The sequence below is a fragment of the Lissotriton helveticus genome, chromosome 4_1 (genome assembly GCF_964261635.1).
Source record: "Lissotriton helveticus chromosome 4_1, aLisHel1.1, whole genome shotgun sequence".
Lineage (NCBI taxonomy): Eukaryota > Metazoa > Chordata > Amphibia > Caudata > Salamandridae > Lissotriton > Lissotriton helveticus.
Window position 1 is genome coordinate 711,942,678 of NC_136063.1, and position 26,766 is coordinate 711,969,443.

General features: G+C 40.3%; 1 protein-coding gene across 3 annotated transcripts in view; it reads left to right on the forward strand.

The window, feature by feature from the left end:
• The window catches only part of NOL4 (nucleolar protein 4), a 591,044-nt gene that overhangs the window by 396,626 nt on the left and 167,652 nt on the right, over positions 1 to 26,766 (forward strand). For 2 of the 3 annotated variants that reach the window (XM_078687354.1, XM_078687355.1), the window contains exon 8: positions 11,672 to 11,851. In XM_078687354.1, coding sequence (XP_078543480.1) covers positions 11,672 to 11,851 — 180 coding nt within the window. Of the gene's footprint in view, positions 1 to 11,671; positions 11,852 to 12,513; positions 12,706 to 26,766 lie in introns of all 3 variants that reach the window. The other variant, XM_078687353.1, reaches the window with a different exon arrangement.

Sequence of the window (26,766 nt, forward strand, 5' to 3'; positions counted from 1 at the left end):
TACAGTGTAGATTGTTCCATTTTATGGCTGATTTTATCAGACAATGCTGTGTAATATACCACAAATGCATACAAATGAAATCCCATACACAACGATGACTTATTTATAATGCAAGTTAGCACCATGCCATTATCAACTATTTCTTATGTACATCAATGAAGAGGAAATTTGAAAGTCTGGCACCTCGGCATCCAAATTTCCATCCCCCAAAACAGGATTAATAAACAGCTGTTTAAGCACTATGTATGATTTATTATTTGGGTGTAAATGAAGGGGCAAACTATGTCTGCATCTAAAAATTATGCAAGGGCACTTGCTTCCGTAGTAACAACAAATTGTTAATGAAAAGTGTGTCTAAAGCATTCCTTAAATATGAAATGCATTTGAATATATATATATATAATTTGCAAAGCGTTTTCTATGCATAGCTGGGGAGAGAATGTGGCCAAACGGCTAGGGCGGTCGACCTCGGAGCTGGGGAACCAGGCTCGTCTCTTGGCAGGAACGCTAAACATTCTGTGATTCTGGGCAAATCACTTAAATCTCCCCATGCCTAACAAAAATGAATGTGTCTGTCTGTACGTTACTGGTACTCATGTCAAGTGCTCTGATACCTACGGGTCTAGTTCGCGCTATATAAAACACTGCAAAAAATAAATACAAAATAGCTGTGTGTATTACTCCAAACTTATATTGGTATACTTATCATCATCATCAAAGCTTTATTCGAGAGTTATACTCATAAAAGCACAAACATACATTTAAAATACATCATTTAAAAGATTGTACCCTAATTATACAATACATTTTAAAACAAATTTTAAAACAATTGTGCAGACATAGACAATAATCAAAAAACTTTGATGCATGATTGCACAGAAACCACAAAAAGTACTCCAATCAATTTGCTTTAGTGAGAATTGCCCTCCGTCTAATAGACCATGCCCACCCCAAGTACTTTGCTGTTGCTAGGACAACAGGCATGTCGGTGGAGGTACAAAGTATTCGTAGTGCCTCGACACCCCTAGATGTCCCTAAGTTTCTACAGACAGGGACTAACCAGACTTTTCTCGGGGTGGTGTAAGCTTTGCACAAAAATAGAAAGTGGCCTATACTTTCGTTTGCTACACCACAGGCTGGGCAGCAAGAGGTGGAGGAACTCCTCCACCTACCTGTCAATGATCTCAGAGGAAGGGCACCTGATCTTAACTGGAAGAACTTATATAATTCTCAGACTAAGACGTGCTTACTCACAGAATACTTTTTGTGATTTTCAAAGTTTCAACGTTTCCTCCCAATAAGATACTACTTTCCCGCCCAAACACTTTGTAGTAAGTTGGTAACAGTTAAGTTTCATGATTCTAAAGTTTGTGAACATCTAAAACAGTATGGTAACAAAGAAAAACACAATTATAAATCAAGCAGTAGTTTGAATGATGACTACAAAGGAGCGTCCCAAAGGTCAAGTTTGTGTTGACTTTAACCAGGGAGGTCAGGTAACCTCATTGATCAGAATTAATGGTAGTTGGTCACCTTGAAGAAGGCTGTCACACTGACTTGTGGCCCTATACGCTCTGAGTCAACTACTCCTCACATATGGGTTACCATGTTCGGTGTGAAAGGTGGCATATACAGTCAGAGCCACAAGCAAGCAAATTGTGCACGCCCAAAAGTCAAAAGGACTCATCTCAGAGCACAAGGACATATCTCACTTCAGCTAGATAGTTAGGACCACATCACATGCAGTGTAAACAACAGAACATTGCAAAATTGGTGCGGAGAGCATTGTACTCACTGGGCTGAGTCCTGCATTTGCAGTACAAGGGTTTACCTTCCAGTCTTAGTGAGGGGTAAAAAGAGGGCATCAGGGCATGGAGTCACTGGGCTGGCTGTGGGCTGTCACAAGATCAGCAACAGGGTTGGCCAGGAGAGCATTAGCAGGGCCTTCATGCTTCTTAGAGCCAAAAGGCAGTGTCATTACTCAGCTCAACATTCAGAAATCCCCAACAGCAGGAGCATCCATGTAGCATTAGATCCAAAAGTAGTGCAGTAGGCTGGTTGTGGATGGCAGCCCACTGCTAGGCAAAGCCAGTGCATCTCACATGCTCCAATGTCCAACCAGTAAGGCTTTGTAAGAGTTTCCCTACTCAGGCCAGAGCCTGGTTTAGTCATCTTCCCTTATGCAGATGACAAGGTACATGCTCCAGAAGGTTATGGATTCGCAAAAACAAAATTGTATATGCTTGCAGATACGAATGACTAACCCAAATGACAGCTATACCAGCAATGCTCACGAAGCTTTGATCGTACACATTTGTTGCAATGTTCAGGAAGTGTTCATGCAACATTACATTTCATTTTAAAAAAAAAATGTTTTAAAACTTGAAGGTGCCCTCTTTGGCTTCAGGCATCTCTATGTCATTGACAAGAGGAGATCAGTAGACTACTCCGCTGGGTGGAACATTTACCCCAACAATATGAATAGGTTACTGCAATTCAGAGGGATCAAGAGGGGCTCTCACCTTGTGTGCACGTGGGGGGTGTAAACCAGCTCAAGGTCTTCCCTCGCAGGGCTTAGCAATAGGGTGACCCTGAGAGGCAACACTTTCTAATTTGAGGGGCCCCGTTTGAACAAAGGCTCCAAACACTGTTACCAACAAGCAAAAATAGAGGAAACCTTGAAGGCAAAAATAGCGGTAATGGCACAGGTGTGTGTGTTTGTGTGTGTATTCAGCATTTTTTAGCCTCTGCCTGCAGATGCAGCAAAACCTTTACATTCCATACTCTATGCAACATTGTGTAGGTAGAGAAGTAAATTGCACTCACACACAGACTAGCCACTCCGGCTTCCCTCATCGTCACTCATATCCTCACTGAAAAAACAAATATATTTGTGATGGTGCAAGTGGAGCAAGCCAGTCTGTGTTGTTGGGTTTCTTCTGTCTGAGCAAACTTTTCCATTCCCAGCTTCCTGCATTAGGAAAGCTCAGTGAAAGAAAAATTCATGTCTTGCAAGCATTTTCTTGTATGAAGAATGCCTTTTGTTTTTTTATTGGAGTCACTTGACAGCAGCAAAATCAAAATGTACCAAATAACATAAGCCACATTGATCTCAAAGAGCTTAAAGGGGGAAAAGAACAATGCACCACCCGGGGGAGAACAGACAAAGCTGAAACATAAAGTGCTGAGTGTGTCATGGATGACCATTAACAATGAGAGTAGTTGCCTTTTTAGCAGTAACTAGTTATGATAACCAGCCCATACTCAGCTCAACTATCCCTTCAGAGGGTCCTAAATCCTCTTGAGGCTTGTTCTACATTTGTCATTACCTAATACCGCCATCTCAAGGAAATACGTATTCAATTTGTGTTACCAAAGTATAGGGCTAGGAGCCTCCCTTAGAAAACAATGTCGAGTAAGCATCAATCATCAAAGGGAGACGGCAAAAAAGATATCCCTGTGAGATTTGGTGGAATAGAAGGAGAATGTCCTAATATTATTCACTTAGGCTTCCAAACAACATTGACATGAAAGATCTGATTAAGGCTCCCCATGATTGTCTGCCAGTAGCTGTTTATAGACGGACGACCATCGAAAATATGTGCGGCTTCCGGAAGCATTTCCCACCTTGTTCCAGCTTCATAGCGAGAAGAGAGTAAGGCGTGTAGTAGAAACCATTAATACATTTTATGTGAAGTACTTTAAGCTGATAGACGTTAAGAACACTCTCTGCAAGAGAATTAGTGTACCTGATGTCCTCCAGAGTCACACTTACTCCGAGCTGCCTACTCCACTTGTCAGCCCTAAGTTGAAATGTATCTGCCCTACTCTTAATCTCTGCGAAGGAGATCATTTTATAAGCCAAGCTGATACCTCATTTTAAGGGTTTCTCATTAGGAAGTCAAGAAAATTATTCTGAGCACAGCAAATATCGCCAGTCTGAAGACTGACTAAAGAATGTCATACCGGAAGATACACGAAGAATCCTATCAGAGGAAGGGAAAACCATTGCTGCAAAATCTTGTAGGATAGGAATATGCCACACTCCTGTAGTTGCCCCAGTATAAGGAGTTTAGAGTCCTCCCATGACTCAAGAAAACTATGATGAGCAAACCGAGTCATATTAGGATTATACCCAAGATGTATATCTATTATAAAGAGTGAAGTCAGGGAAAATCTTTCTGAGATCCGTCCAAATCAAGTGAACCACCTTCAGTTTCTTAAACCTAATGCTCTTAAAATACACAGTGTCAATAATGCCTGTCTAGGACACAAAAGCCTCCCCACAGGGCAGGTCATCCGGGAACGCCGTCTCAGAGACCATGGTTCCCTACCAATGCCCGAAGTCAATTGTATTGTGAAAGCAGCCAGATAGTAGACCCGTAAAACTAGTAAAGGAACCCCTGCCCCTAGGTAATTGAAGAAACTGTAAACTAGACCGAGTTTCTTATAGCTCCAGATAAATGTTTGCCCGCATGCCTCGATTTTGCTAAGGAAGACCTTATGGAGATAGAGATGTATACACCTAAAAAGATAAAGGTTTTGAGGTAGAATACTCATTTTAATGAGGATATACCTCCCAATCAATCCCAGATACAGTCAATTCCATTTACTAAAAACTTTGACTGACTGTTTAAAGATTTTGCCAAAATTATATCCGAGGACCTCCTCCATCCGTAATGACAATTCAACTTCCAAGTATGTTGCCGATTTCACCCAGCACTTGTCTTGGGCAAGAGCAGAAACATTTGCCAAGACCTGAGTTTCATCAAGATTCAGCTTATATCCCGAAACAGAAGTGATTTCACTTGCTATCATATCCACCACCAATAGGACAGCAGCCGGAGTGGGAGTTGAAATAGCCAAATCATCTGCATAAGCGGGGACTTTGAGTTCGAGGCGATGTATCTGTGCAGAGAAGGAATAGCCCCTGCCAGTTTGAGAGCTTGTACATAAGGCTCAATATAGAGAGCGAAAAACTGAGGTGAAAGAGGGCACCCCTGTCGAGTGCCTCTGGTGATAGCTACAGGGTCCCAAAGAATAACAGAGCAGAGAACCCTACGCTTCAGACCTTCATAGAGTTGCGGAACCCAAGATATAAACTGTGGGCTGATTCCCAAAGTGCCCAATGTTGCCCACAAAAAGTGATGGAGACCTGGTCAAATGCCTTTTCGGCATCAAGCATTATCATCCCGACTACGGCTCCATCCGCTGAAGCAGCCTCCAAAGCGGGGATGGCCCTATTGACTTGTGTGGTCGTATCATGTCCCAGTCTGAAGTTGTGCTGACTCTCATTGACCAAATCTGAAATTACTGAAGATAGTCTATTGGCCAAGATCAGGGTGTGGAATATTTCCCGTTTTTGGTGAAGATTACAATATCAGTCTCTCTCCAAAAGCCTTGCACCTGGTCCAAAGAGATAAAAAACGTTTAAGAGATCGATTGTTTTTTTTCTTAAAAGTTTTGGGACAAAATATACCTCCCTGTGCGCACACTGCGCCAGGATAAACACTGTACCTCAAATTGCCCCTCACCATCAGTAGGTGAATAATGTCAATGGAGTGTGTAGTGAACTAAAAAAGATATATGTTTGGTGGGGCCTTCAGTTGGAGGCCAAGGGAGTTAGAGGTCATATGGTCTCCTCAGTGCTGGGATGAGGGTAGAGTTGCATACCAAAAAGCTCTACCCCGCTTCCTTCCCCAAACCTGTAGAATAGTACATTTTCATGCAGTGCTGTAGGTCTACATGGTACTTTTTGTCTAGTTTGTGCATTTTCACTCTAGTTGTGTATGGTACATACATTGTGCACTTTCAGGCTCTCTTATCAGGAGGTTAGATCATTTTTACACCATGCCCGCCATGTTTTATTTAATAATCAAATATGTCTATCCTACCACAATTTCTGCCGCTCTTTTGCCTCTATGGTCAGCATTTAACGATAACACCGCAGCTATTCAAAAGCCCAGTTTTACAAGGAACTTACTACATGGAGAAAGTAACATTTTCATAAGCCATGTGTCAATTTGTGTTATTTTAAGAAAGACCCGGAAATATACAGTTGATTTGTGTAATATCTGGTTTGGATAGCTTGCTCTTGGTTTCTAGCTCATTTTCCGAGTACAAATGGCCTTCTTGTCAAACCACCTTCATTATCCTGCACAATATACACAAAGAAACATACCGCCTTAGTAACCTTGGCATGTCAAAATGGTATACCAAGTGCCCAGTGACAGGAAATGTGGAAACAAATGACGAGTCATACAAATTGCAAAACAAAAACATGGAAAGTATTAATGGTGAGAAGTGTCTTCGGCGCTCTAACATTGACCTTTTTAAGAGGAAAGATATGGAAGAAAACTTTTAATGACTGTCTGCAAAGTCATCTTCACTTGTAGACAAAGGTAAATCATCACGTTAAACTCGCCCTTTGTGACCTTCGAAGGTATTGTGAATAAGAATCGCGGAGAAGAATAATATAAGTGTGATTGTCAGTATGTGAGGCATTTCTGAGAAATTCAACACCCTATTCTTTTCAGGAAATGACTAGAGAACGAACCATAATTAAAGAGAGGATGGATGACGATACATTGCCCCTAGATTATAATGAGCAACCTTGGCCTGCTTGTGCTTACAGATAGTAATGCAACAATGTAATCCAATACACAGAAGCAGTGTAATAATATGAGGAGGGGTGATTATAAGGATAATTAAAACTCTTTTGCATCTGACAATAATACCTTTACAGATGTTGAGGCAATTAAAAGTAAATGGACGTCGCATCAGATAAAGTAAAAACAAATAAAATAGTATGAAAGCCAGAAATAAGTGTTTCAGCTAAGGTTTGGCCAACCTTGAAAGAAGCAATACACAAAAGTGATGAGTGGAATGCGTGCAAAATTCTCAGCCATTTGGCAATTGCTTGTGTCACATTCTAGTCCATTGTTTTTCACTTACTATGCCGCTTCAGCCAGAGACCAGCAATATGTATATCAGCTTTGGGCTTGCTCTAGTCTCTAAAGCCCAGTGTGACTGTGAACTGCTAGGCTAGGTGCCCTCTGAGCAGTAACACAAGCAAGTCCTTATCTGTTTGGGCTTGCTCAGGCACTGGCAGTGAGGTACAGCTTTGATCCTATTGCACAGTGTGCATTGGACCGAATATACAAATGTCTAAATCAGAATAACATGGTCGTATGAGAAGAAGGCAAAATGCATTGCAAACCGTACTGTAAGGCCATCAGATTAGAAAAAACGTTTTTTGGCTAGATACATCAATGAAGCATTAAACTAGACAAAGAAAACTTTTAGTATTTTCAGAGAATTAACCTACCCATCTGAGATTACAAATAACCTCATTGCTACTCAACAGCACTGCGAAGATCTGTTGCTTTTCGTGGAATCAAAAATTACAAAAATCTGAGAAGCCTTCCTGGCTCATCCGGATTTGACATCTACTGCCTCCACGGCTCCTGAAGTGGAGTCGGACATAATTAAATCATTCAAACCCTTTCTAAAGGAAAAGGTAATAAACATAGTTTAAAAAATCAAAGCCCCAGTTTACCGTTAGAACCTTGTACTGCTGAGAAACAACTTTGTTGACACACTGAACAGATCACCATATTTTATGACCGCCCTTTTGCATTTAGGCCACCTAGGGTTGTCAAAACCCCTCTTGCCACATTTAGTGAAGAACTCCTCATTACCCTTTATGAAGACAAACAATTCACCCACATAATATTGTACCTCGTGAAAGCTTATCATGTGGTGGACCACACCATTACCTTAAACTATTTGAAGATTGGTCAGATGGTACCAATATGGCTTTGAAATGGATGCCATTATTGCTGTGTAATTGGAGTCAACAGGTATCTTTTTGAATTGCAGTTTCATTACATCTTATAGTAACTTGCGTCAAGCTATAAGGCTTATCTCGGTCATCGTCATTGTTCAACATGTGAATGCTTCCTCTTAGGCAGGTGCTAAGTAGCAAGCCAATTTCCAATGAGAATGGATGATACTCTTATTCCCATCGGCCTGAAGAACAACTTATTAGTCACCCAACGATCACCAAATGCCTTAGACATATAAACAATGGATGAAAAACCTTCCTCTGTGTAATTGGGTACCAAGCTGAAATACTTTTGGCAGGAGTTTCACCAATCAGTAAGTAAATAGACAAGTTATAATCTTAAACGTGTACCTCACTTTTGCCTCACAGATAAGCTTGCTAAAGCAACAAATGATGAAGAGAATTCTGTATAAATCAAATATTCACCCCAATCAAATGATCTGGGTTAAATCCATTGTTTTTTTATCACTACTCTACCCCAGTTTAGACCCAGCCATATGCGAATTAGTCTTGACCCTGCTCCTCATCGGAAGAGTCCCGCCCGAACTGCCAATCCGGGTCCTCATTGGACCGGAAACAGGCATCCTGAGACCGGTTTCAAGGTTTTAACTCTCATCAGCTAGGCTAGCTTGACTCCAGTGACACAAAGAGCACGGGACCCACATATGGGCATACCCATACCACTTAGGGTGAAAAGTGCTACAGCATCAAATGATATTCGGAATGCTAAGTAAATCAAACATTCACCCCTAGTCAAGAGATCTGGGTTAAATCCAACATTTGTTTACTCACTATGCCTCCCAGTTTAGACCCAGCCATATGCAAATCAGTCTTGACCATGCTCCTCATGGGAACAGTTTAGCCCAAACTGCCAAGCCGGGTCCTCACAGACCCGGAAACAAACATCCTGGGACTGGTTTCAATGATTCACCCCTCATCAGCCAGGCTAGCTTGAATCCAGTGACACAGGGTGCAAGGGGCCCACGTCTGGGCATACCCCTCCCACTTAGGGCGAAACGTGCTGCAGCAATAAAAGATGGAGAGAATGCTGAGGACATCAAATGTTCACTCCCAGCCCTCACTGTTAAGGAGGATCCTTCATTTCCTTCAAACCAAGCACGTATTGAAACTAAACGAAGCCTTGGTTTGGCTCGTTTTGGGTACTGGAACATCATATACATCAGTGTGCCCAAAGATTCATGGGCATGTAACAGAAGGTTGTAGGGTAGTATGTCACATGTGATTTATAGCATAGAAATAATATTACATCAACTGTCAACTTAGCTCTTTATTGTAAGGTAAATATATATTTCCTGCTCTTAATTTCACTTATACGTACCCCACAAACTAATATCGGTTAAGAATAGTAAATATATGTTACATTAAATATAGTGGTCAGTTGGTGTAGTAGAAAAGAAGGTTTTGTAGATTAAAAAAGTAGCATAAAGTTTCTGCTGTCAAAGTTCACATATCTAGGAGAATCTTGAAGTTCTGCCACTATTCTAGCAGGTCGCTCCTATTAAATGCCCTTCATATTATAGCAAAATCATAAGCCTGAGCTAGAGAGTTATAACTTTCAATTGGCTGATCATTATATGGGAGCACACAGTTGCCATCGAATTATGAGAGGACCAGTTACACTTGCACCCGGCCCCATCTTCAGCCAAGGAGGCCCAGAATGGGGTGAAACAATCAGACCACCAGCCTGTGCTCTGTCATAAATTTGCTGTGGCAATTCCACCAGAGGTAGAGACAACCGACCTCAATTTATAGGACCCACTGTGGCATGCGCCAGCCCTGCACCTCTTAAAGTGACAGTGTTTGCTTTGAGAATGGCGGCCAAAGGTGAAATCATTAATGTCCGTATTTTCCCTAGCTATCCAGCTCTTGTAGCTTTATAAATGAGTGTGTTGTTGTAGAAGCAACCTCAAATCGTTCAATGCAATCCATTATCACATGATGGGGGCGGGACCCCTCTTAACCAATCAATTGCTTGTAAAATATTAGTCATTGCCATAATGGTCTACCTAGAAGAAGCACTGGCAAAGCCAGCGCATCAGGCTTGAATGTATGTAGAGCTCTAGGAGACCCTTCGGAAAACCATCTTAAGGCAACATTTTTAAAAATACAGAAAACAGGAACTGTGTGCAAGCAGCAGCACTTTTAACTGATATGCGGTATTAAGATGTGACTTGTGCATTAGGGAGATTTATGGTTGCCATCAAAAGGTTATTATTGGATTATTAGAAGTCTGTCCTTTTAAAATAGATTTGTAACTTTTTTTCAGAGGAAATATTTGTGTTTGCTATAAAAGTGTAGGATGAGGTTTTATTCATACATACATTATTAAGACAATTATGTTATTTATGAATTATATGATAAGTTATTGTACATGTATGTTTTTATGATGACTGACTCTTGTGTGGTTTTAGATTGTTTAATGTACAAGATCTAAATAAACATCCTTTCTGACTAACTGACAGCTCTAGGGAGAGTTAGTTGGGAGAGCATTCTTCAATGGGAATGGGGCGAGGTTGCGAGCCTCTCCTGTGAATAATATGGTAGGACTGAAGAAGCTGTTTTTGAAAAATCTGCAGTGACTTTACGTGTAGTAAGTGGCAACTCTGAGAAATCACAAAAGCCATAATACAAAGTTAGTATAATCATCAGATAAATACCCTGGCCCTGTATTGACCACATTAGCACTCACAAAAAGATGGATCTTTCTGCAGCATGATTGTTAAAGCTGTTCCTGTCCTTTTTTGTCATTTGCTTTCATGAAAATACTGTTTTGAAAATAATAATAAAAGTTTGTAATTGAAACTGGGATGAATCTTAAACATCAGAAAATGAGTTCATTAAATTATTTCATCATTTTTTGCATATACGGCAAGGGAAAATAACTCTGAAATGATTTTTATCTAGAATTTGTCAACTGTGCAAAGCAGTGTTTGCTCATTTTGCTTTTAAACAATCCAGGAAAGGAGCTCTGAACTTACTTAGAATGTTTTAACAATATTAAGCAGTGTGTGTGCTCATTTTTAGTTTGGCCTACAGCTGACTGTTAAAAAACAAAACCATTGTATCAAAAATGGACTTAGAGTGGGCTTTGTGTCTGCCTGATGTTCATGATTTAGAGCTTTCTTACCCCTCTCAGTTTCTTGCTCCTGATGCAATGACTTCCTCCCAATTCTTGTGTTAGTCCTGACCAAGGACCATTTTGGTCTCACTGTTTTGATTGGATTAACGGTATCCTTCCGATGCTGATGTCACAACTTTGCATCGCAGTGGATGATGGACTATTTTCTCTCCCTCTCTGTGGTACTCTCTGATCCTCTCCTCCTCCATGCTCCTGCTGACTTTGTAAATATTAGCCCCTCTGACACCACTTGCCCTCCTATTCCCTCACACTGTCACCGCGCCCTTCCACTGTATCAGCGGGTAGCCACCTTTGAATAGATTTAAAACATGCACAGTGGCCATCTTGTAATGTTTTTTTCATTTGGTATAAGAAAATCATTCAAAGATGGCTGCCAAGCTTGTGCATGCACTTTTGTGGCCAACTTTGCATGATATTTCTTAAACCAAAAGAAAAACCATATAATACACATGATGTGGTCATCTGGGGGGAAAAGCATTGGTAGAATCAATCAGTGTCACATGAGAGATCTATTATCATTGCACACCCTGTTTATTATGTCATTGTAATGTATATGATCACAAAAATAACCCATATTTACTCAGTTAGTGAGAAAGTGTCTTCTATGGTACCAGGGGATGTAATATTTATTTGGAAGATGATCTCCATCTTTTCCCTTTCCACAGTCTCCCGCACACAGTTTGTCGAGCTATGATTCAGGCAAGAATGAGAGCGTTGGCGAAGGTGTAGAAGACCTGTCCTTAAATCGAGGCGATGATGATGACGACGACCATGATGAGCCTGATGACAGTGACAGACTTAACGAAGGCGATGGGGTCGAGACCGAACGCTTGAAGGCTTTTAATGTGAGTCGGTCTGCATTTGCCGAAGTGCAGTGCCTCTGCTTCCCATTTTCAATTCACATTGTTATTTACCAGCCTTTCCAAAGGTTTAAAAGCCTTATTGATTTCAATAATTCACCCAAGGGCTCTAAAGTATACAACGCTCTCACCCACAAGCTCGGCAGTGATTGATGGTGGATAGTGAGGGCTGGTGCCAGCTTCATACCCCATCTAAGAAGGGTTGTGAATGTTTGCAGACATACCCTGATGATGGAATGAATTGCATAATGCATTGCCAGTTCAACCCCAGCTTTTTTTCTGTACTGAATCAAGTCTTTTGTAAATGTGCATGGTGTAAAAGAAAAAATATCATATTCTGAATAACCTGATTCAGTAGTGAATACCAAATACAGTGCACCTAATTCCAATATAATATTATTTTTACAGCAAACCATTGGTTTATTTTGTAATCCACGAAGCAAACACATTTTTTTTTCTGCCTCTCTTATCAGTCCCTAACAGTACGCCCTTATTAGAAGAATTTGATGGGCTACAAATTCCCCAATAAAAGTCCTTCCGGGCATGCACAGGAGACACTTTCTGTGGCAGGGATCAGGAGGGGAAGTGAGAAAGAGACGAGAGCAGTCCCTCCAATCCCTTCTCCTCTGTCTCCCTCTTGCCCGCAGATGTTTGTCAGGCTGTTTGTAGATGAAAACTTGGACCGCATGGTCCCAATCTCTAAGCAGCCCAAAGAAAAGATCCAGGCTATCATTGACTCATGCAGGCGGCAGTTCCCTGAGTACCAGGAGCGCGCCAGGAAACGCATACGCACTTACCTCAAGTCCTGCAGGCGGATGAAAAGAAGTGGTTTTGAGATGGTGAGTTTTGACGTACAACCCAGCCTTAGTTTCCATCCAAACCCTCCTCCATACGTGAATCCATGACACTATTATCATTTTTTTCATCTTAGTGTCTTTTTTATCCACAGTATTGTCAGGTCGGACTTTTTTTTCTTTTACCCTTTCATCTTTCTTAAATTTATTCCCTTTGTTCATCAAATGAAAAAAAAATGCCTTGGGCAAATGTAATTTGCTGTGTTGTATGGCAGAGAAAATATAGGCGCGCTCATGATGGAGACGAAGACTATGGAGGCAAGAGTGGGCAACAGCATCCTGTGTACCTCACATGCAAATATCTTCCAGTGTACATTCACAGCACAGGGCTGGGTATATGGCTTGGTAGCACTTTGCTACGTTCTCATACTGATGATATGATGCATTACTGTTAACCTCAGAGGCTACAATGATAAGCAGAATATTTGGGCTTTGTGGGCTACAGCTTTCACGTGCATTGTTTGGAACATGTGAATGCATGTTGAAATTACACAATCTCGGTTGCGCCTGCTTTATGTAAAAGAAATACCTAGTGTACCATAGTCATCTTACCACCTCATATAACTACCTGGCAATGATCCTTTAGATGTATAGTAGCAGATTATTATGATATATGTGATGCCACTGGAGACCTCTTCTATACCCACCCTAAGGACTTGATCAGCAGGGATTAGGATGAAGTGGTTACTGCTGGTATAGGCTCCTAAATTCAATTCAAGTGTAATGTTGGCACAAGATTGTGCTGGTATGGAAATGTATACCTCACGCTATTGAATTGGGCAAGGGACATTGAGATGAATGTGCCTGCTTTTGGGGAGCATGGAGGCAACAGAATCTTCCATCTCAATGGGAGTATACTTAAGAGTAGACAGTAAATATTTCCTAGGGATATATTGCCAGAGTAATTATTAAGTTACAGGCTAGTTTTAGGATTAAAGAAAGTCGAATTGTGGGGTCCGTGTATACACAGAACGCTCTCTTGTATACCTGACATATTTTTGTAAGCAGATTGTAACTTCCTGCCAGCACTAGCAGGTGGGCAAATCCACATCCCCAGAAACAGACTCTATAGAGGATTAGTTGATAGGATGGGGCAATAGAATGTTCTGGAGGGTGCAACTGTCTACTCACACTTTCAACCAAACACAGAGGAGGAGAGCAGCTGTGGTCAGTGACCTGAATCAGTAATTATTGTCAAATTAATAGTTAACAACAATAACCACTCAGTAATGGCCACATGTCTATCTGTCTGGGCTCTATAGGAATCCATATAAAAGTAATTTAACCTATTGAGTCCAAAACTTCACCTCTCTATGGTAATTTAGGAACTGTTTGTGCAAAATGGCTTCCCACAACAACCCTCCAAACTCTACACAAATCTACAGACAACACAGAAGTTACCACACCATTACCCACCACCCACACATACATATCTCTCAACGTCCACATTTCTCTAACCAAACAACCTCCCTTTCACCTCCACGTAAAAGCGACAAGCACAATTCACCACCAAGCCAGCCACATCAAAATACCCTATTCACCACCACCCTTATTACAGGACAGGAAGAATGAAACACCACAACTAAAATGCCTATTCTTCAATGCAAGATCCATGAACAAAAATGAATTTAACATCTTTGAATTGCCCTCGGAAACAACACCTCACCTTCACTACATAAACATGGCTGAGTGAAGTTTCGGTACCCACATGCTATGAAGCTGTCTCTCCTGATTTTCACATCATTAAAAACAATCATGTTGGCAAAATTGGAGAGGCCTAACTGTCATCCATAAACATGGCTACAAATAACAATCATTGAAAATCCCACCATGGGTGGCTGTGAATCGTTGATGATAAGATGTCACCCTACATCAACAGGTACCTATTCCTTCTTCTTAATAAATAGACCATCACACAGCAATGTCAAGTTTAAAGATCTCTGTTATGTTGTTCTCTCCTTCTGTCTCTGTGTCTGAGGACATTTAATTGAACAATCTCCTACTTGATACAGTAACCAACATCCATCTGGACCACCCAACCGATATATTCCGTAAGACCTCGAAATATGGTTTGATAAGAAGAATCTAACCACAGCTATCAAAACCAACCTTGAATTCTTCAACCTACAACAGATCGTTTCTGGCCCAACTGATTGTGCAGGACATATGCTAGATGTCATATGTGACCCTCAGGAGAAGCCACAGTTACAGACAACTCCCATAAACTGGAGCAACCACAACATCAACAACTTCAATATCTACTCACTATCAGTAACAACACTTTGAAGACAACAAAAACCAACAATAACAAACGCTCATACAGATGATGGAAAAAGCTAGCCATCCGTCAACTCAACACCTACCTTGAAAAACCTCAAATAAACATGCGGCCCAAAAGACAAACACACCTTCTACAGCTGGATTGCCACTACACTGGACAAACAGATACCAAAACAAACCACGTCCAAAGTTGACTACAAAAAGACCACCACAAAGGTTGATGGCAGCTTCAAAAAATGAAAACACAAACAGTAGAATGCAAATGGAGAAAATCTGGAGATGAAACAGACTAAAGTAGCTATGGCAGTATAACAATGTCCACAAAAGAGCCATTAGAACCACAAAAAAGACATAATTACTCCAGGCCCATAACTGAAGTACACTGCAATTCAGAGTGCCTAAACACAGAAACACCATGATCACAAGACTTCTGTGACCCATTCGCCAATTAATGAATCTAAAAAGGTACAAAGATTGAAAATTATCTTAAGGAAAACACGGACCACACCACAACAATGCATGACCTAAGCACTACAGAAGGAACCATCCATCATTGCATATTTTCAGAATCCTATCACAAAAAGATTTCTTCAATATTATCTTTGCAGCCAGACCATCAGGCTCACCTTCAGACGTAACCCCTCTAAGAGTCTTTAAATATATGCTTTACTCAACCTGTGCAGGAGAGGTCTCTGAAACTAGGATCATTCCCCCCTGAGCTCAAAACCACCTACATTAGACCTTTCCTCAAAAAGAAAAACCTCCACCTATCTGATCCAGCAAACTACATGCCCATATCAAATAAACAATTCTTAAGAAATATTTTTGAGAAAGCATGTTTACTTAACTTTCTAACTTAACTGAACATTATGGCTTACTGTCAGACTAATAGTCCAGTTTCAGACCAGGCAGAGGCACAGAGAGTCAGCCATCATATCCATCTGGGATGATATAAAACTCACATTGGACAAAATATTGCCTTATTGCTTCTGGGTTTATTAGCTGCATTTGACACTGCCCACCACCACACGCTGCTGCAAAGACTTCACAACATTGGAATCTGTGAAAATGCTTTAAAATGGATTGCTTCTTATCTCATGCACAGAAAAAGTGTAGTCTCCCTACATTTTTTCTCATCACCTCCTCACACATTATGATGTTCCCAAGGGGTCCATAATATACTCTCTATTATTCAACATTTACCTAAACCCCTTACCAAATCTGATTAAATCAGAGAACATCACCTGTAACAACTATGTCGATAACACCCAAATAATTGTTTTAATGGATAGCCCCAAACACCTCGACAATTTAAAACTCGATGACTGCCTTCGTACTTAAAACACATGGATGATGAAAGCCATATAAAGCTCAGTACTTAAAAGACAGAGATTATACCATGTGGACAATGGTAAAACTACCAGACGGCCGCCACATGGCCTAAGGAACTTGAAGCCCCTCCGACAACATCAAGAGAAGTTAGAAACCTAGAAATATCCATGGATTCAGATCGATCCTTGATACCACATTCTAAAAATGAGTGCGTTTTACACAATGAAAACACTACACCTGATCTTCCCATACCTTGCATACAAAGGTAAACTGCAAGCCATCCTCACATTTATAATCTTCAAGCTTGATTATGCCATCAGTCTATACCTTTGCGCATCCCCATCCATTATTTGAAAAATAGAGCCCATCCAAAATGCTGCTGTCAGGCTTCTTCTCAGCCATCACATAAGAGAATGCATAACTCTAGCTCTGCACTCGCTCCACTGGCTACCTACAGCGAGAAGGGTACTGTTCAAGGCACTCTGCATCGTCCACAGAGCCTTGCAAGGAAAAGGACCACTATACCTACAAGTTCAAATCAAGCAATACAAATCAAACAGAACACTGCATTCCAGGCCTGTACCACTTATCATGCCATTACCATAAGAATTCCGTAGGAGGCACTGCTTTCTCTTTACAACCTGCCAAGCTCTGGAACTCACATCCAGCCAGCATTAGAAGCACCCCTGAGTATATACAGCTCAAGAGAGCCCAGAAAGCAGTTGCATCCTCAGAGCAATACTCAGCTTACAGCCTATGAATTGCAAATAACTCAATCAACTAACATCTTTCATTACACAGGTAAGCAAAAAAAGGGCTGACCTAGGGTTCGATGTAGCATTATGTATTAAGGTTCTTCCATATTTAATAGTTATGGGTCACAGTAATACAAAACCCATAATATGCAGCGGTTAGCAACCAATTGCAACTTATACCTAAGTAAACTATAGTACAAATTCACAAAATACATATCTCCTATGAGGGTTGTCCATCACCAGCACTGTACAGCCAAACATCACCAAATGAAGAGGCATGGAATAACTGTAGAGATCTGTCACATATTATTGAACAATTTAGGAGGACTTTATTATAGTCAGTTTAATGCAGGTCCTAAATATCTATACAATCTGGCTGTTTCTTTACAATTCACATAGACCCTCAGATATTGAATGACAATAAAAATGTTCATCCCAACAGATCTCTTCACTTTTCTCTCCCTCCAACAATGCCAGCTCAGGATCACAACTATACACAAAATCTCAGATTGGACAACCCAGTGCAGTATACCAGCTAAGCAGACTATATCACATGAAGTACCATAAAGGGACCTGCATAGCTGTTCAAAGCTACCAGCATGCTGAAAACAAACTACATGCATGTCTCTTACACATCATCATCCAACACACTCCCATAACACGATAACCACACCTCGCTGGTCATCACATAAACATGGAAACACTTTCCATATAGCCTCAAAACAAAAATAACATCCTTCCAACCACACACCGTTTATGATGCAGCATGCTACTAATGTAAACAAGCACTTCAATGCCCCATGTGGGTGTAGTAAGTGCTATATAAATCCTGTAATACAATACAATAAAGGTGCCCTTTCAGATCAAGTTTTGCCTGTTTTGTAAGAAATTCCACCTATCTCTTCAGGTTTCCACTTTCGGCTACCCTCAGCAACTTTGGATTCTTGTGATGCCCATTATCTAGCGTTTCTCAAATATTCTAAAATATTGTGTCTGTTTCTACCAATGTACCACAGAGTATAGCTGAAAAGCCACTAGTTGTTTAACTTTTTATTTAGGCTTCTAGGTAGCACATCAGTGCTCTTTCCTCTTTCAATGTAGCAGACACATTATGAGTTATGGGGCATAACAGATTTAGAACCCTCTCCACTTTTGAATTACGCTTTTGTCAATGTGGAGTGCGGTGCCATATTTTATTGCACCTTTTATTTTTCCCACTCTGGTTGTCTGAGGCACTTATCAGTGAACATTTGCACCAGTATAGAAAGAAGTGAGAATATAAGGTAGTCCTGCCTATTCAGGAATATCCAGATCACATATGGGATGATGTAAAAATTATCCACACCAATGTGCTCCTGTGCTGGACCTATTTCATGCAGTTTGCTGTCATACAGAGGCTTTTCATGGGCCCATTTGTATTAAGGCAATGGGGCTACCATTCTGCTTGGTCTGTTACTGACCCTCTTCCCTTTCCTACCACTGATGTTCATAGCTGCTGAGAGTATGTTTGCCATTGCTTTCAGTAGTTTACCTATGCATATTTCCAGAGTAGTGTTATTGCTTCTCTGCATTGTGATTGATTATGCAGGTTCACCAGCCCTGCCAGCGGGTGTAGGCCAGACGTCTACAATTGTTCTGAATAGTCATAGTCATCATCCAATGAGACATACAGTAGGGATTTAGCAGACTTCACTAACCAACCTTCATCTTGGAGTTTGCCCGGCGCTGCTCCCTGCACTTTTTTATTTGGACATCTTCAATGTCAGACAAGTTATATGCTTAGGATTGCATTTGTCTTCCCTCCTCTCCTACTGGCTATCCGTTCGCTCATGTGAAGCCACAAAACCATGTGTCATAATACGAACCTTACAGCATATGATGCAATTGACAATGCAAATCAGTATGAAGGAGAGAATGGTCTTAAGAACGGGCTTCCTACGAAGTCATTAGATGGTAGGGTGAGGGACTTCAATTTCTCCCTGATACTATTGCGTAAAACAAAGAAGAAATTTTGAACTTAAAAGAAAAACAAGATCTTGCTGAAGAACCTGTCTAATTTAACTAGGTGGAGAAGAGGATAACACAGTTCCCAGTGTCATAAACTGCCACATCTACCTGTGTTACAGAAGAAAATATAAGCCACAAATAACTACGGCAAACATGCCAACATTTTCAGGTTCAAGAGAAGAGCAGTGTGTGCATCATATGGAGACATTTAGACTCTCACACCCATCCCCACAATAATGAAGATGAAGAACAAGCCAGTGCCAGCAAGGAGCAGCCACTTGCACATCAGCACAGATCACCCGCCCCCTTTGCCACACACCATGCCATGACTAATGGCATGACTGCTGATGACATGCCCAGAGCACCACCCACAGCCATCTGCTTTATCAGAACCCTCTAGTCTAGGCCACATGAGCATGTACCTACACCAATTAGATGCCTGGAATGGGTGATATTTCAAATTCTTATGCCTGGAACCTAGCCTGTTTAGAAGCATCATCCTCCTTTCTGACACAAGGAGCTTATTTCAAATTTGCCTGCAAGTTCACCCTGTTTGAATCATCAGCCGCTTACTTTTATCCCTGAATACAAGAAAGTGAATGGCTAAAAAGAGGCATTCTGAGTACATGCACCATAATTGTGGAAACTTGTGGAAACACTCCTGCATCATCCTAGAATAACTGAGGACAAATTGACATTAAGATGCATTTTGAAAATGCTCACTAATCTACTATGTTATACTTTGGTGCTCTATCCCACTTTCAATGATATGAGGTACCTGTTGGTAAACAGTGCACTTAACAAATCATACACAACGCAGAGAGAGAAAGGGTAAAAGGGATGTTTAAAGACCTGCCCAGGTTCACATCCCCTACCATTCAATTGTAATAACACAAAAGAACCGGGGGTCTTAAAAAGAGCCGAAAATTTAGCTTCCTGGCTTCAACTCCTTACTAAGTGAGTCAGGACTCAAAATTCCTATCAAGCCTAAGTAACGAAGAGAAACAATGGTGGAAAGGGAGAGTAAAGACGAAGTGATTATCAGCGAGATCCACACTCAGCTAAATGGATTCTCATCAATATGTCATACTGATCAATCTTCTCATTTGGTCATCCAACTGTCGGGATGGTCTGTCTCTTGATCATAGAGACCGGTTTCCATACCCACAGTGTCAGGCTGAAATAGATCAAACCACAATCACTTTTTGACCAGGAGTGATAGACCATATAGGAATATGTGCAGTGCAAAAACAAAAAATTGGTGAATAAAATAGGGTGAAGAGGCGAGAAAACACTTTTTATTAGAATATCGACTCAACCCCTAGTTTAAAAACAAGAACAGTGCAAAACAACAGTTTCAACAAATAACTGCAGACGGGCCCGTCTCTTCACCCTATTTTATTCACCACTTTTTTTGTTTTTGCAGTGCACATATTCCTATATGGTCTATCACTTAACAAATCACTCATAGCATAATACAGATAACGTGTGTAAATGGTGAGGGTCAGGGAGAATTGTCTGTTTAAAGTGGGTAGTCCACTACTTGGGTGGAGTTAAACACAAATATGAAAAATTTGTAGAGGGATCTCGAGTTCTGAGTGCCGCCATGCCTGATGGAGAAGTGGTGTTGACTCGATGATGTTAAACGGGTAGAAATAACAAAGTGTAGCACCTTTTCTATGGGATTGAAGAAGTAGTAAAGAGGTTCATGATAAAACTGTGGCAATATTTCAGTTTACAGAAGAATTGATCAGGGGGTCTTGATTTGAGTGGCAGGTGACTAAAATTGAGCAGGTTATAATGATAAGAAATTTTCCCAAGGTGATGACAGTGGTCAGCCACGCTTCACTACTGAATTGAGTTCAAATTGTGGGCTTATTTAGAAGATATTGGGGCAGATTTACAAGGTCTGGCGTATCTCTGCTAATCAGCAGGGATGCGCCAGAAAACTTGCGACACACAAAACTACCCGTGCGCCGCCACTGATGCGCCGCATTTACAATGCGGCACGCTGTGGCACACGGATGGGCAGATGTGTGTTGCATCCCGTGGCATAAGGGCGGCGCATTGCTGAAGTCGTTTCGCAAGCACAACACTGCTCCAGCAATGCTCAGGGGCGCCTTATGCCTAACATGATGCGTCACTCCTTACGCCTGCTTCAAGCATGTGCAGGGTTTTGGCGCAGCATGGACGTAGAAGTGACTCAGTGAAATCTTGTAGATTTCACCACGTCACTTTTACGAGGCATCCCTGCGATGGAACACCCACCCTGCGCCGGAACACCCACATGAAACCTAAGGCAGGTTTCATGTGGTGCAGGGATTTACAACGTGACGCATCTCCCTAGATGCATCACGTTGTAAATAAGGCGCAACGTGGCGCATGGTTTACGCTGTCGCTGCATCACAGACGTGACGTAACGGCAGAGTAAATGTATCTCAAGGGGCTTGTAAATCTGCCCCATTGTTGTGTTGAGAGGTAAAGGCCTGTGAGATAGAATGGCTTTTGTGCAGTGGCCAAAGAGAAGTAGATATTCTGGTACTTGCAAGGTCTAGAACAAATAAGCTGAGGACTATTTAGCAGATGACAATGGTACATTAAATAATGAACACAGGATGAGTTTGTGAACAAGAAGATTTTAGTGTCATCAGGGAAAATCTGTTACGAGACACCATAAAAGATATATAAGATCTCAGATAGTGTTTGTATTTAGGGCAAAGAAGAGTGGTCCAAGGAGACAGTCATAGAGAATCCTCGCTGATAGTGAGGTGCGCAAAGCGCTGGTGTGCACATGGTACTAAACAATAGTGGTTCTGTTGGATCAACAAATTTAAATATTTTAAATTATTCTATGGGGAGTGTCTACCAGTTCTCCCATATGTAAGCAAATTACATTAGAAAGTAATTCACATACACACAAGTACTACAATGGGTAGAATGTATAATGTTTGGTGGAGCATGAGACCTTAATAAATACTCGAGTTATGATTCAAAATGTATGTCTCAGCATACCTAAATATAAAGTCCCTGATCTTACTTGGCCCTTGGTCTCCGGACCTTGGATGCAGGTAGAGAATTAATCAGAAGCTGCATATCATAATTTAAATTACTCATCACAGTTCAATGCCAATCATTTGGGAGTCAATTATGAGATTTTTATGCACGTTTAAAGGGTTTTATTAAAATCTTTTAGTAAGTATTTCTTTATTAATTATCAATGAATTATTTTCAAATGACAATACAGAACATGAAGCATTAAGTATGTTCCATTTGAAATAAATATCTATTCTAAACCATAGGATGAGAAAGGTATCTTGCACCCATAAAGAGTTCTAAAATGAGAGGTAAAACCATAAAGCTTTAGGCAATTTCAATAGCACCTCTCATAGACAGAAGTTCAGGATTTTCAGTGGATTCTAAGAAATATGACATAGATTCTGCTCAAAGCAAAAAGCTTCAGAGCGTAGAGAGTCTGGGTCTTCAAATGAATAGAAACTCAAAGCACTTATAGTGTGTATGGAGAAGATGATGATGACTTTAGTCTTAAAACACACACTAATATAACATTTTGATATCTACAACAACAAAAAAAATGTTACAGCAATCCAACTCATCAGCCAGTAGGGGCACAATGTCTACTTGGGAACAGATATCTACACTGTTCTGGAACAAGGACTCACAATTATTAAGTGTTATCTCTAACATTATTGACAACATTGTACAAGTTGTATTTTGATTCTGACTGGCTCCTAATGCACAAAACAAGATGGTTAGGTTGGTCATTCTATAAATGTAATCATCTCTTTCTTCCATAGTCTGACTTACAAATCCTATTAATGAAGAAACATTTAAGTAAAATGTAACTACATTATTTAATGCTCCATTTTATTCTATGAAAAATATGTTTCTGGGAAGGTTGAAAACTATCTATTCCTTTTAAATCATGTTGGTTCAGCACATTTCCTCATTGAACACTCCACCTCTTCATGTTGCTAAGAATGTTGACCTAAGGTAAGGAAAAAAAATTAAATCTGTGGTCAAATGCATTTCTAACTTAACATGGGCAGATATGGCATTCTAGTGCTCTCTTTTTCCTTTTAAAAATGGGACTTCTCGTTTTAGGCCTATACGTTAATTTTACACGTTAATTGCATTGATTTGCATTTATGAAAATGCTCTATGAACCTCCCCCGTTCGATGGTTTATTTTTATCACAACAGTCACAGATTAATTAACAATTCACTATTATCTTCTGTTGAGTTCTGCCTTTTTTGTTTCAAGTTTCCCTCTCCTTTAGTTTGTTATATTTTTTGTTAATGTGGTCACTTAGTTCTAAATCCTTTCTTATTTGCCTATATCTTTGCCTATTTCATCTTTTTGCAGCAAAGATTTAATAACTTTGTATACTCCTTGTCCTAGTGAAGTCGGGAAACAAACAACTATGATTAATACAGGTATTATTATGGCTTTTAGGATTCCTCCTCCTGCTGTTGTAATCCAATTTCCTATTGCAGAAACTGCCTGTGTGAAGCTTTTTTATCATAGTGGTGGTTTCAAAGGGTTCCAGGTCCAGTTTGATGTCTAAACTGTTCTTTGCGTGCTCTTCAATGTTCTTACTTTTGTCAGGTATGCAGTTGCAACAATGTTCTGACATCAAAATCTTACAGACGCCGTCTCTTTCTGCCAGCACAATGTCTAAAGCATATCTGTTCCACAAAACCATGGATCTAACTGCTACTAATTCAGTGTTTGTGACTAATAAAGCACCAGATGCACTGGTTTCAAGCCTGTCTACTACTGTTGAAAGCGTTCTAATGTTCACATCATTTAATATCACTCCCACATCTGGAATAATAGCTCCAAATATTCTCCCACCAATTGTGTTCACTCATTTATACTTCTAATATAGCTGTGTGCAGGTAGCATTGTTAAAGACTTTAAACTATCTACATGATACATCTTAGGAAACAGTAAGGCTAAATAGCATATATCATCACAATCTGCTAGTAATTTAAAATATGTGCCTTGTTCACAGATAGAATAAAATCCTGGTATTGCTTGTTCCTCACCTTGTACAATTGGACATGTCCCTCCTGATAAATCAAATGTTTGTTCACAATTTTCCCTACATTTCTCTTCCTATTTGGAAATGTTCTTTTGAAAACACATACAGTTGTTTTCTATCTCTTGGTAGCCTTAATTTTGACTAGGTCATGGTCTTTCTAAAATCATTTTCGTCCTTTTTCCATGCCTTCTTTAAACATCCTCACTTGGAGTCTTACTATTTGCAATGTGTGATCGTCTTTCTTCTCACATCATGATAAATGTCTTCTCGAATGGTCTCATCAAGCAGGTTAAATTATATGCTTTAACAGAATTAATAGAAAGGTAGGGTCTAAAATAATGGATGTATGATGTTACAACGCATGCTATTACAATGCATGCCTTTACGACGCAAGTTTTACAACGACTTGCGTTGGGGGGCGCTGGATAGTGAATAGTTTAATTTACTATTCCAACTCCAGTCCCCGTGGATAGTAGGGAAGGTGTTGGATAGTAAATTAAAACTATTCCCTATCCTAGATCGCCCCCCAGCGCAAGTCGTTGTAAAAGTTGCGTTGTAATGGTTGCGTCGTAAAGGTACTTCGTTGTAACAGTTGCGTTGTAAAGGATGTTTCCCAAAATAACGCCAAGTAGTCTCCATTTCTTTCGCTTTTGAATGTAAACTCATGTTCTTCTGTAAAGGCACTTTTGAAAAAACCATGTCAAAATTTGAATAATCGTATTCAAAATGTTGCTGTCTATAAATTAAACTAAGCAATATGCTGCATGAAATTGCAAAAAACAAAGGAATGGGATGGTATGTGACTTCCTCCTCAGCCAAGGAAGCCAAATGTGCACACACATAACATTCCTTAGCATTCATAGCATGTATATATTCTTGCACTGATCTAGAATAAATGTTAGTTGAATATTGTTCTTTCAGATAGTTCACACATGAGGTTTTCAACTCATCTACATCATGTCAAAATGTCATGTAAGTGGACGAAATTTCAGATTTCTCTTTGTCAGGTGTAAAAATTATTACCAAAAATAATGCTATAACTACTAATACTATTGCTAGAAATATAATTTCTACAATACTCTTGCACCTAGTTCTGTTTAGAATACATGTGTTTATCCAAAGTCGAACCTCTTTAACAACAAGTTTAGCAGCAAGTTCATATCTTTGTACTTATTTCGTGAGCAGTTATTTTTCTTCTTTTACTTTGTTATTCAGTTAATTTCTTGCAGTTCTATTTACAACAGTCTTTTTATAGTCTTCCTTAACCCTACCCTGAGTTCTTCTAAAATGTTATCCCTAGTCTCCTTCGGCAGCCTTAGGCCTAGGTAACCTTTTTTTCTTTTTAACAGCGTTCTCAGATTTACTTTTAGTCTTTTTGCATAGTTCATTCAATAAGTTTGTCAACAACTGGGTTTTTCTTTTCAAAGTATTTCTATTCAAGCAATTTCAAGGGGGTACAGCTAATTCTCTCCCCCAGTCAAGTAAAACTGAAATTTGAACATTTAACACTAATTTGGATTTGAATAAGTACATTCAGGTGCAGAATACCTTGGACGAGGTACTCTTGTTTTTTTTAATTTCCTTGGCACATTATCACCTTTAAGTGTCACTTAAAGGTGATTGACTCTGTTTCTTCAGTGATTGTGGATGGTCCAATTGAACCATTTAATCTCAGCTTCTCTTGCTTATAGACTCTTGGCCATTCAGCACTGGGAGTTCTTTCTGGTCTTGATACAGTGCTTGTGCCTTCACCTAGATCTTCCTGTTGCTCTAATACTCTGTTACTGTTACTGCATTATTTGTGCCTTCTCTTTCCACATGAGCTCCAATGCAATTCTGTGAGATATCAGGAAATTGATTTACTTCACGTGTCTGTGGTACTTCACCCCTTCTTCTTTGCTGTAATGCCAAGTGTGATCAGATGTGCACTGGTGTTCTCAGTTCGGACTCACAGAACACAATTTTTTCGTATGGATCTCGTGTTCTCTGAGTACGTGAGACATGCATCCAATTTGGCACTCCGGCGGCCTTAACAGCAGTATTTGTGATTAAAACACCTGGGAGGGGCCGTTCCACCTTGGCTCTAGACAGTAGCTTTCTCACATATTTCTTTACAAGTACTCAGTCCCCTGGGTTCAAATTGTGGCACTGCTCTTGATGCGGATTTACAGTGACAACTACAATCTGTCGAGAAACAGAACACACCACATCAGCCAATCCTTTGCAATGGTCGAGTACCATGTCATCTGTTATGTTCACAAGTGCATTTGCTGGTACAGCAGGCAGTCTCATTGTTCTCCCCATCAAAATCTCATGTGGGGATAAACCTGTCTCCCTGTAAGGTATACTTTGAAGACTCATCAACCCCAAAGGCAAAGCTTCAGGACATTTCAACGAAGTGGATGCACAGATCTTTGCCAATCGAGACTTTCTTGTCCCATTCAACTGCTCTACTATTCCATAGGATTGCAGTCGATAGCTACAATGCAAGTTCTGTTCCATTTGCAGTGCTGCACACAACATCTTGAGAATCTCATTATGAAAATGAGTTCCTAGATCTGACTCAAGAGAAACCGGCATACCATACCATGGGACTACTTCTCTCAA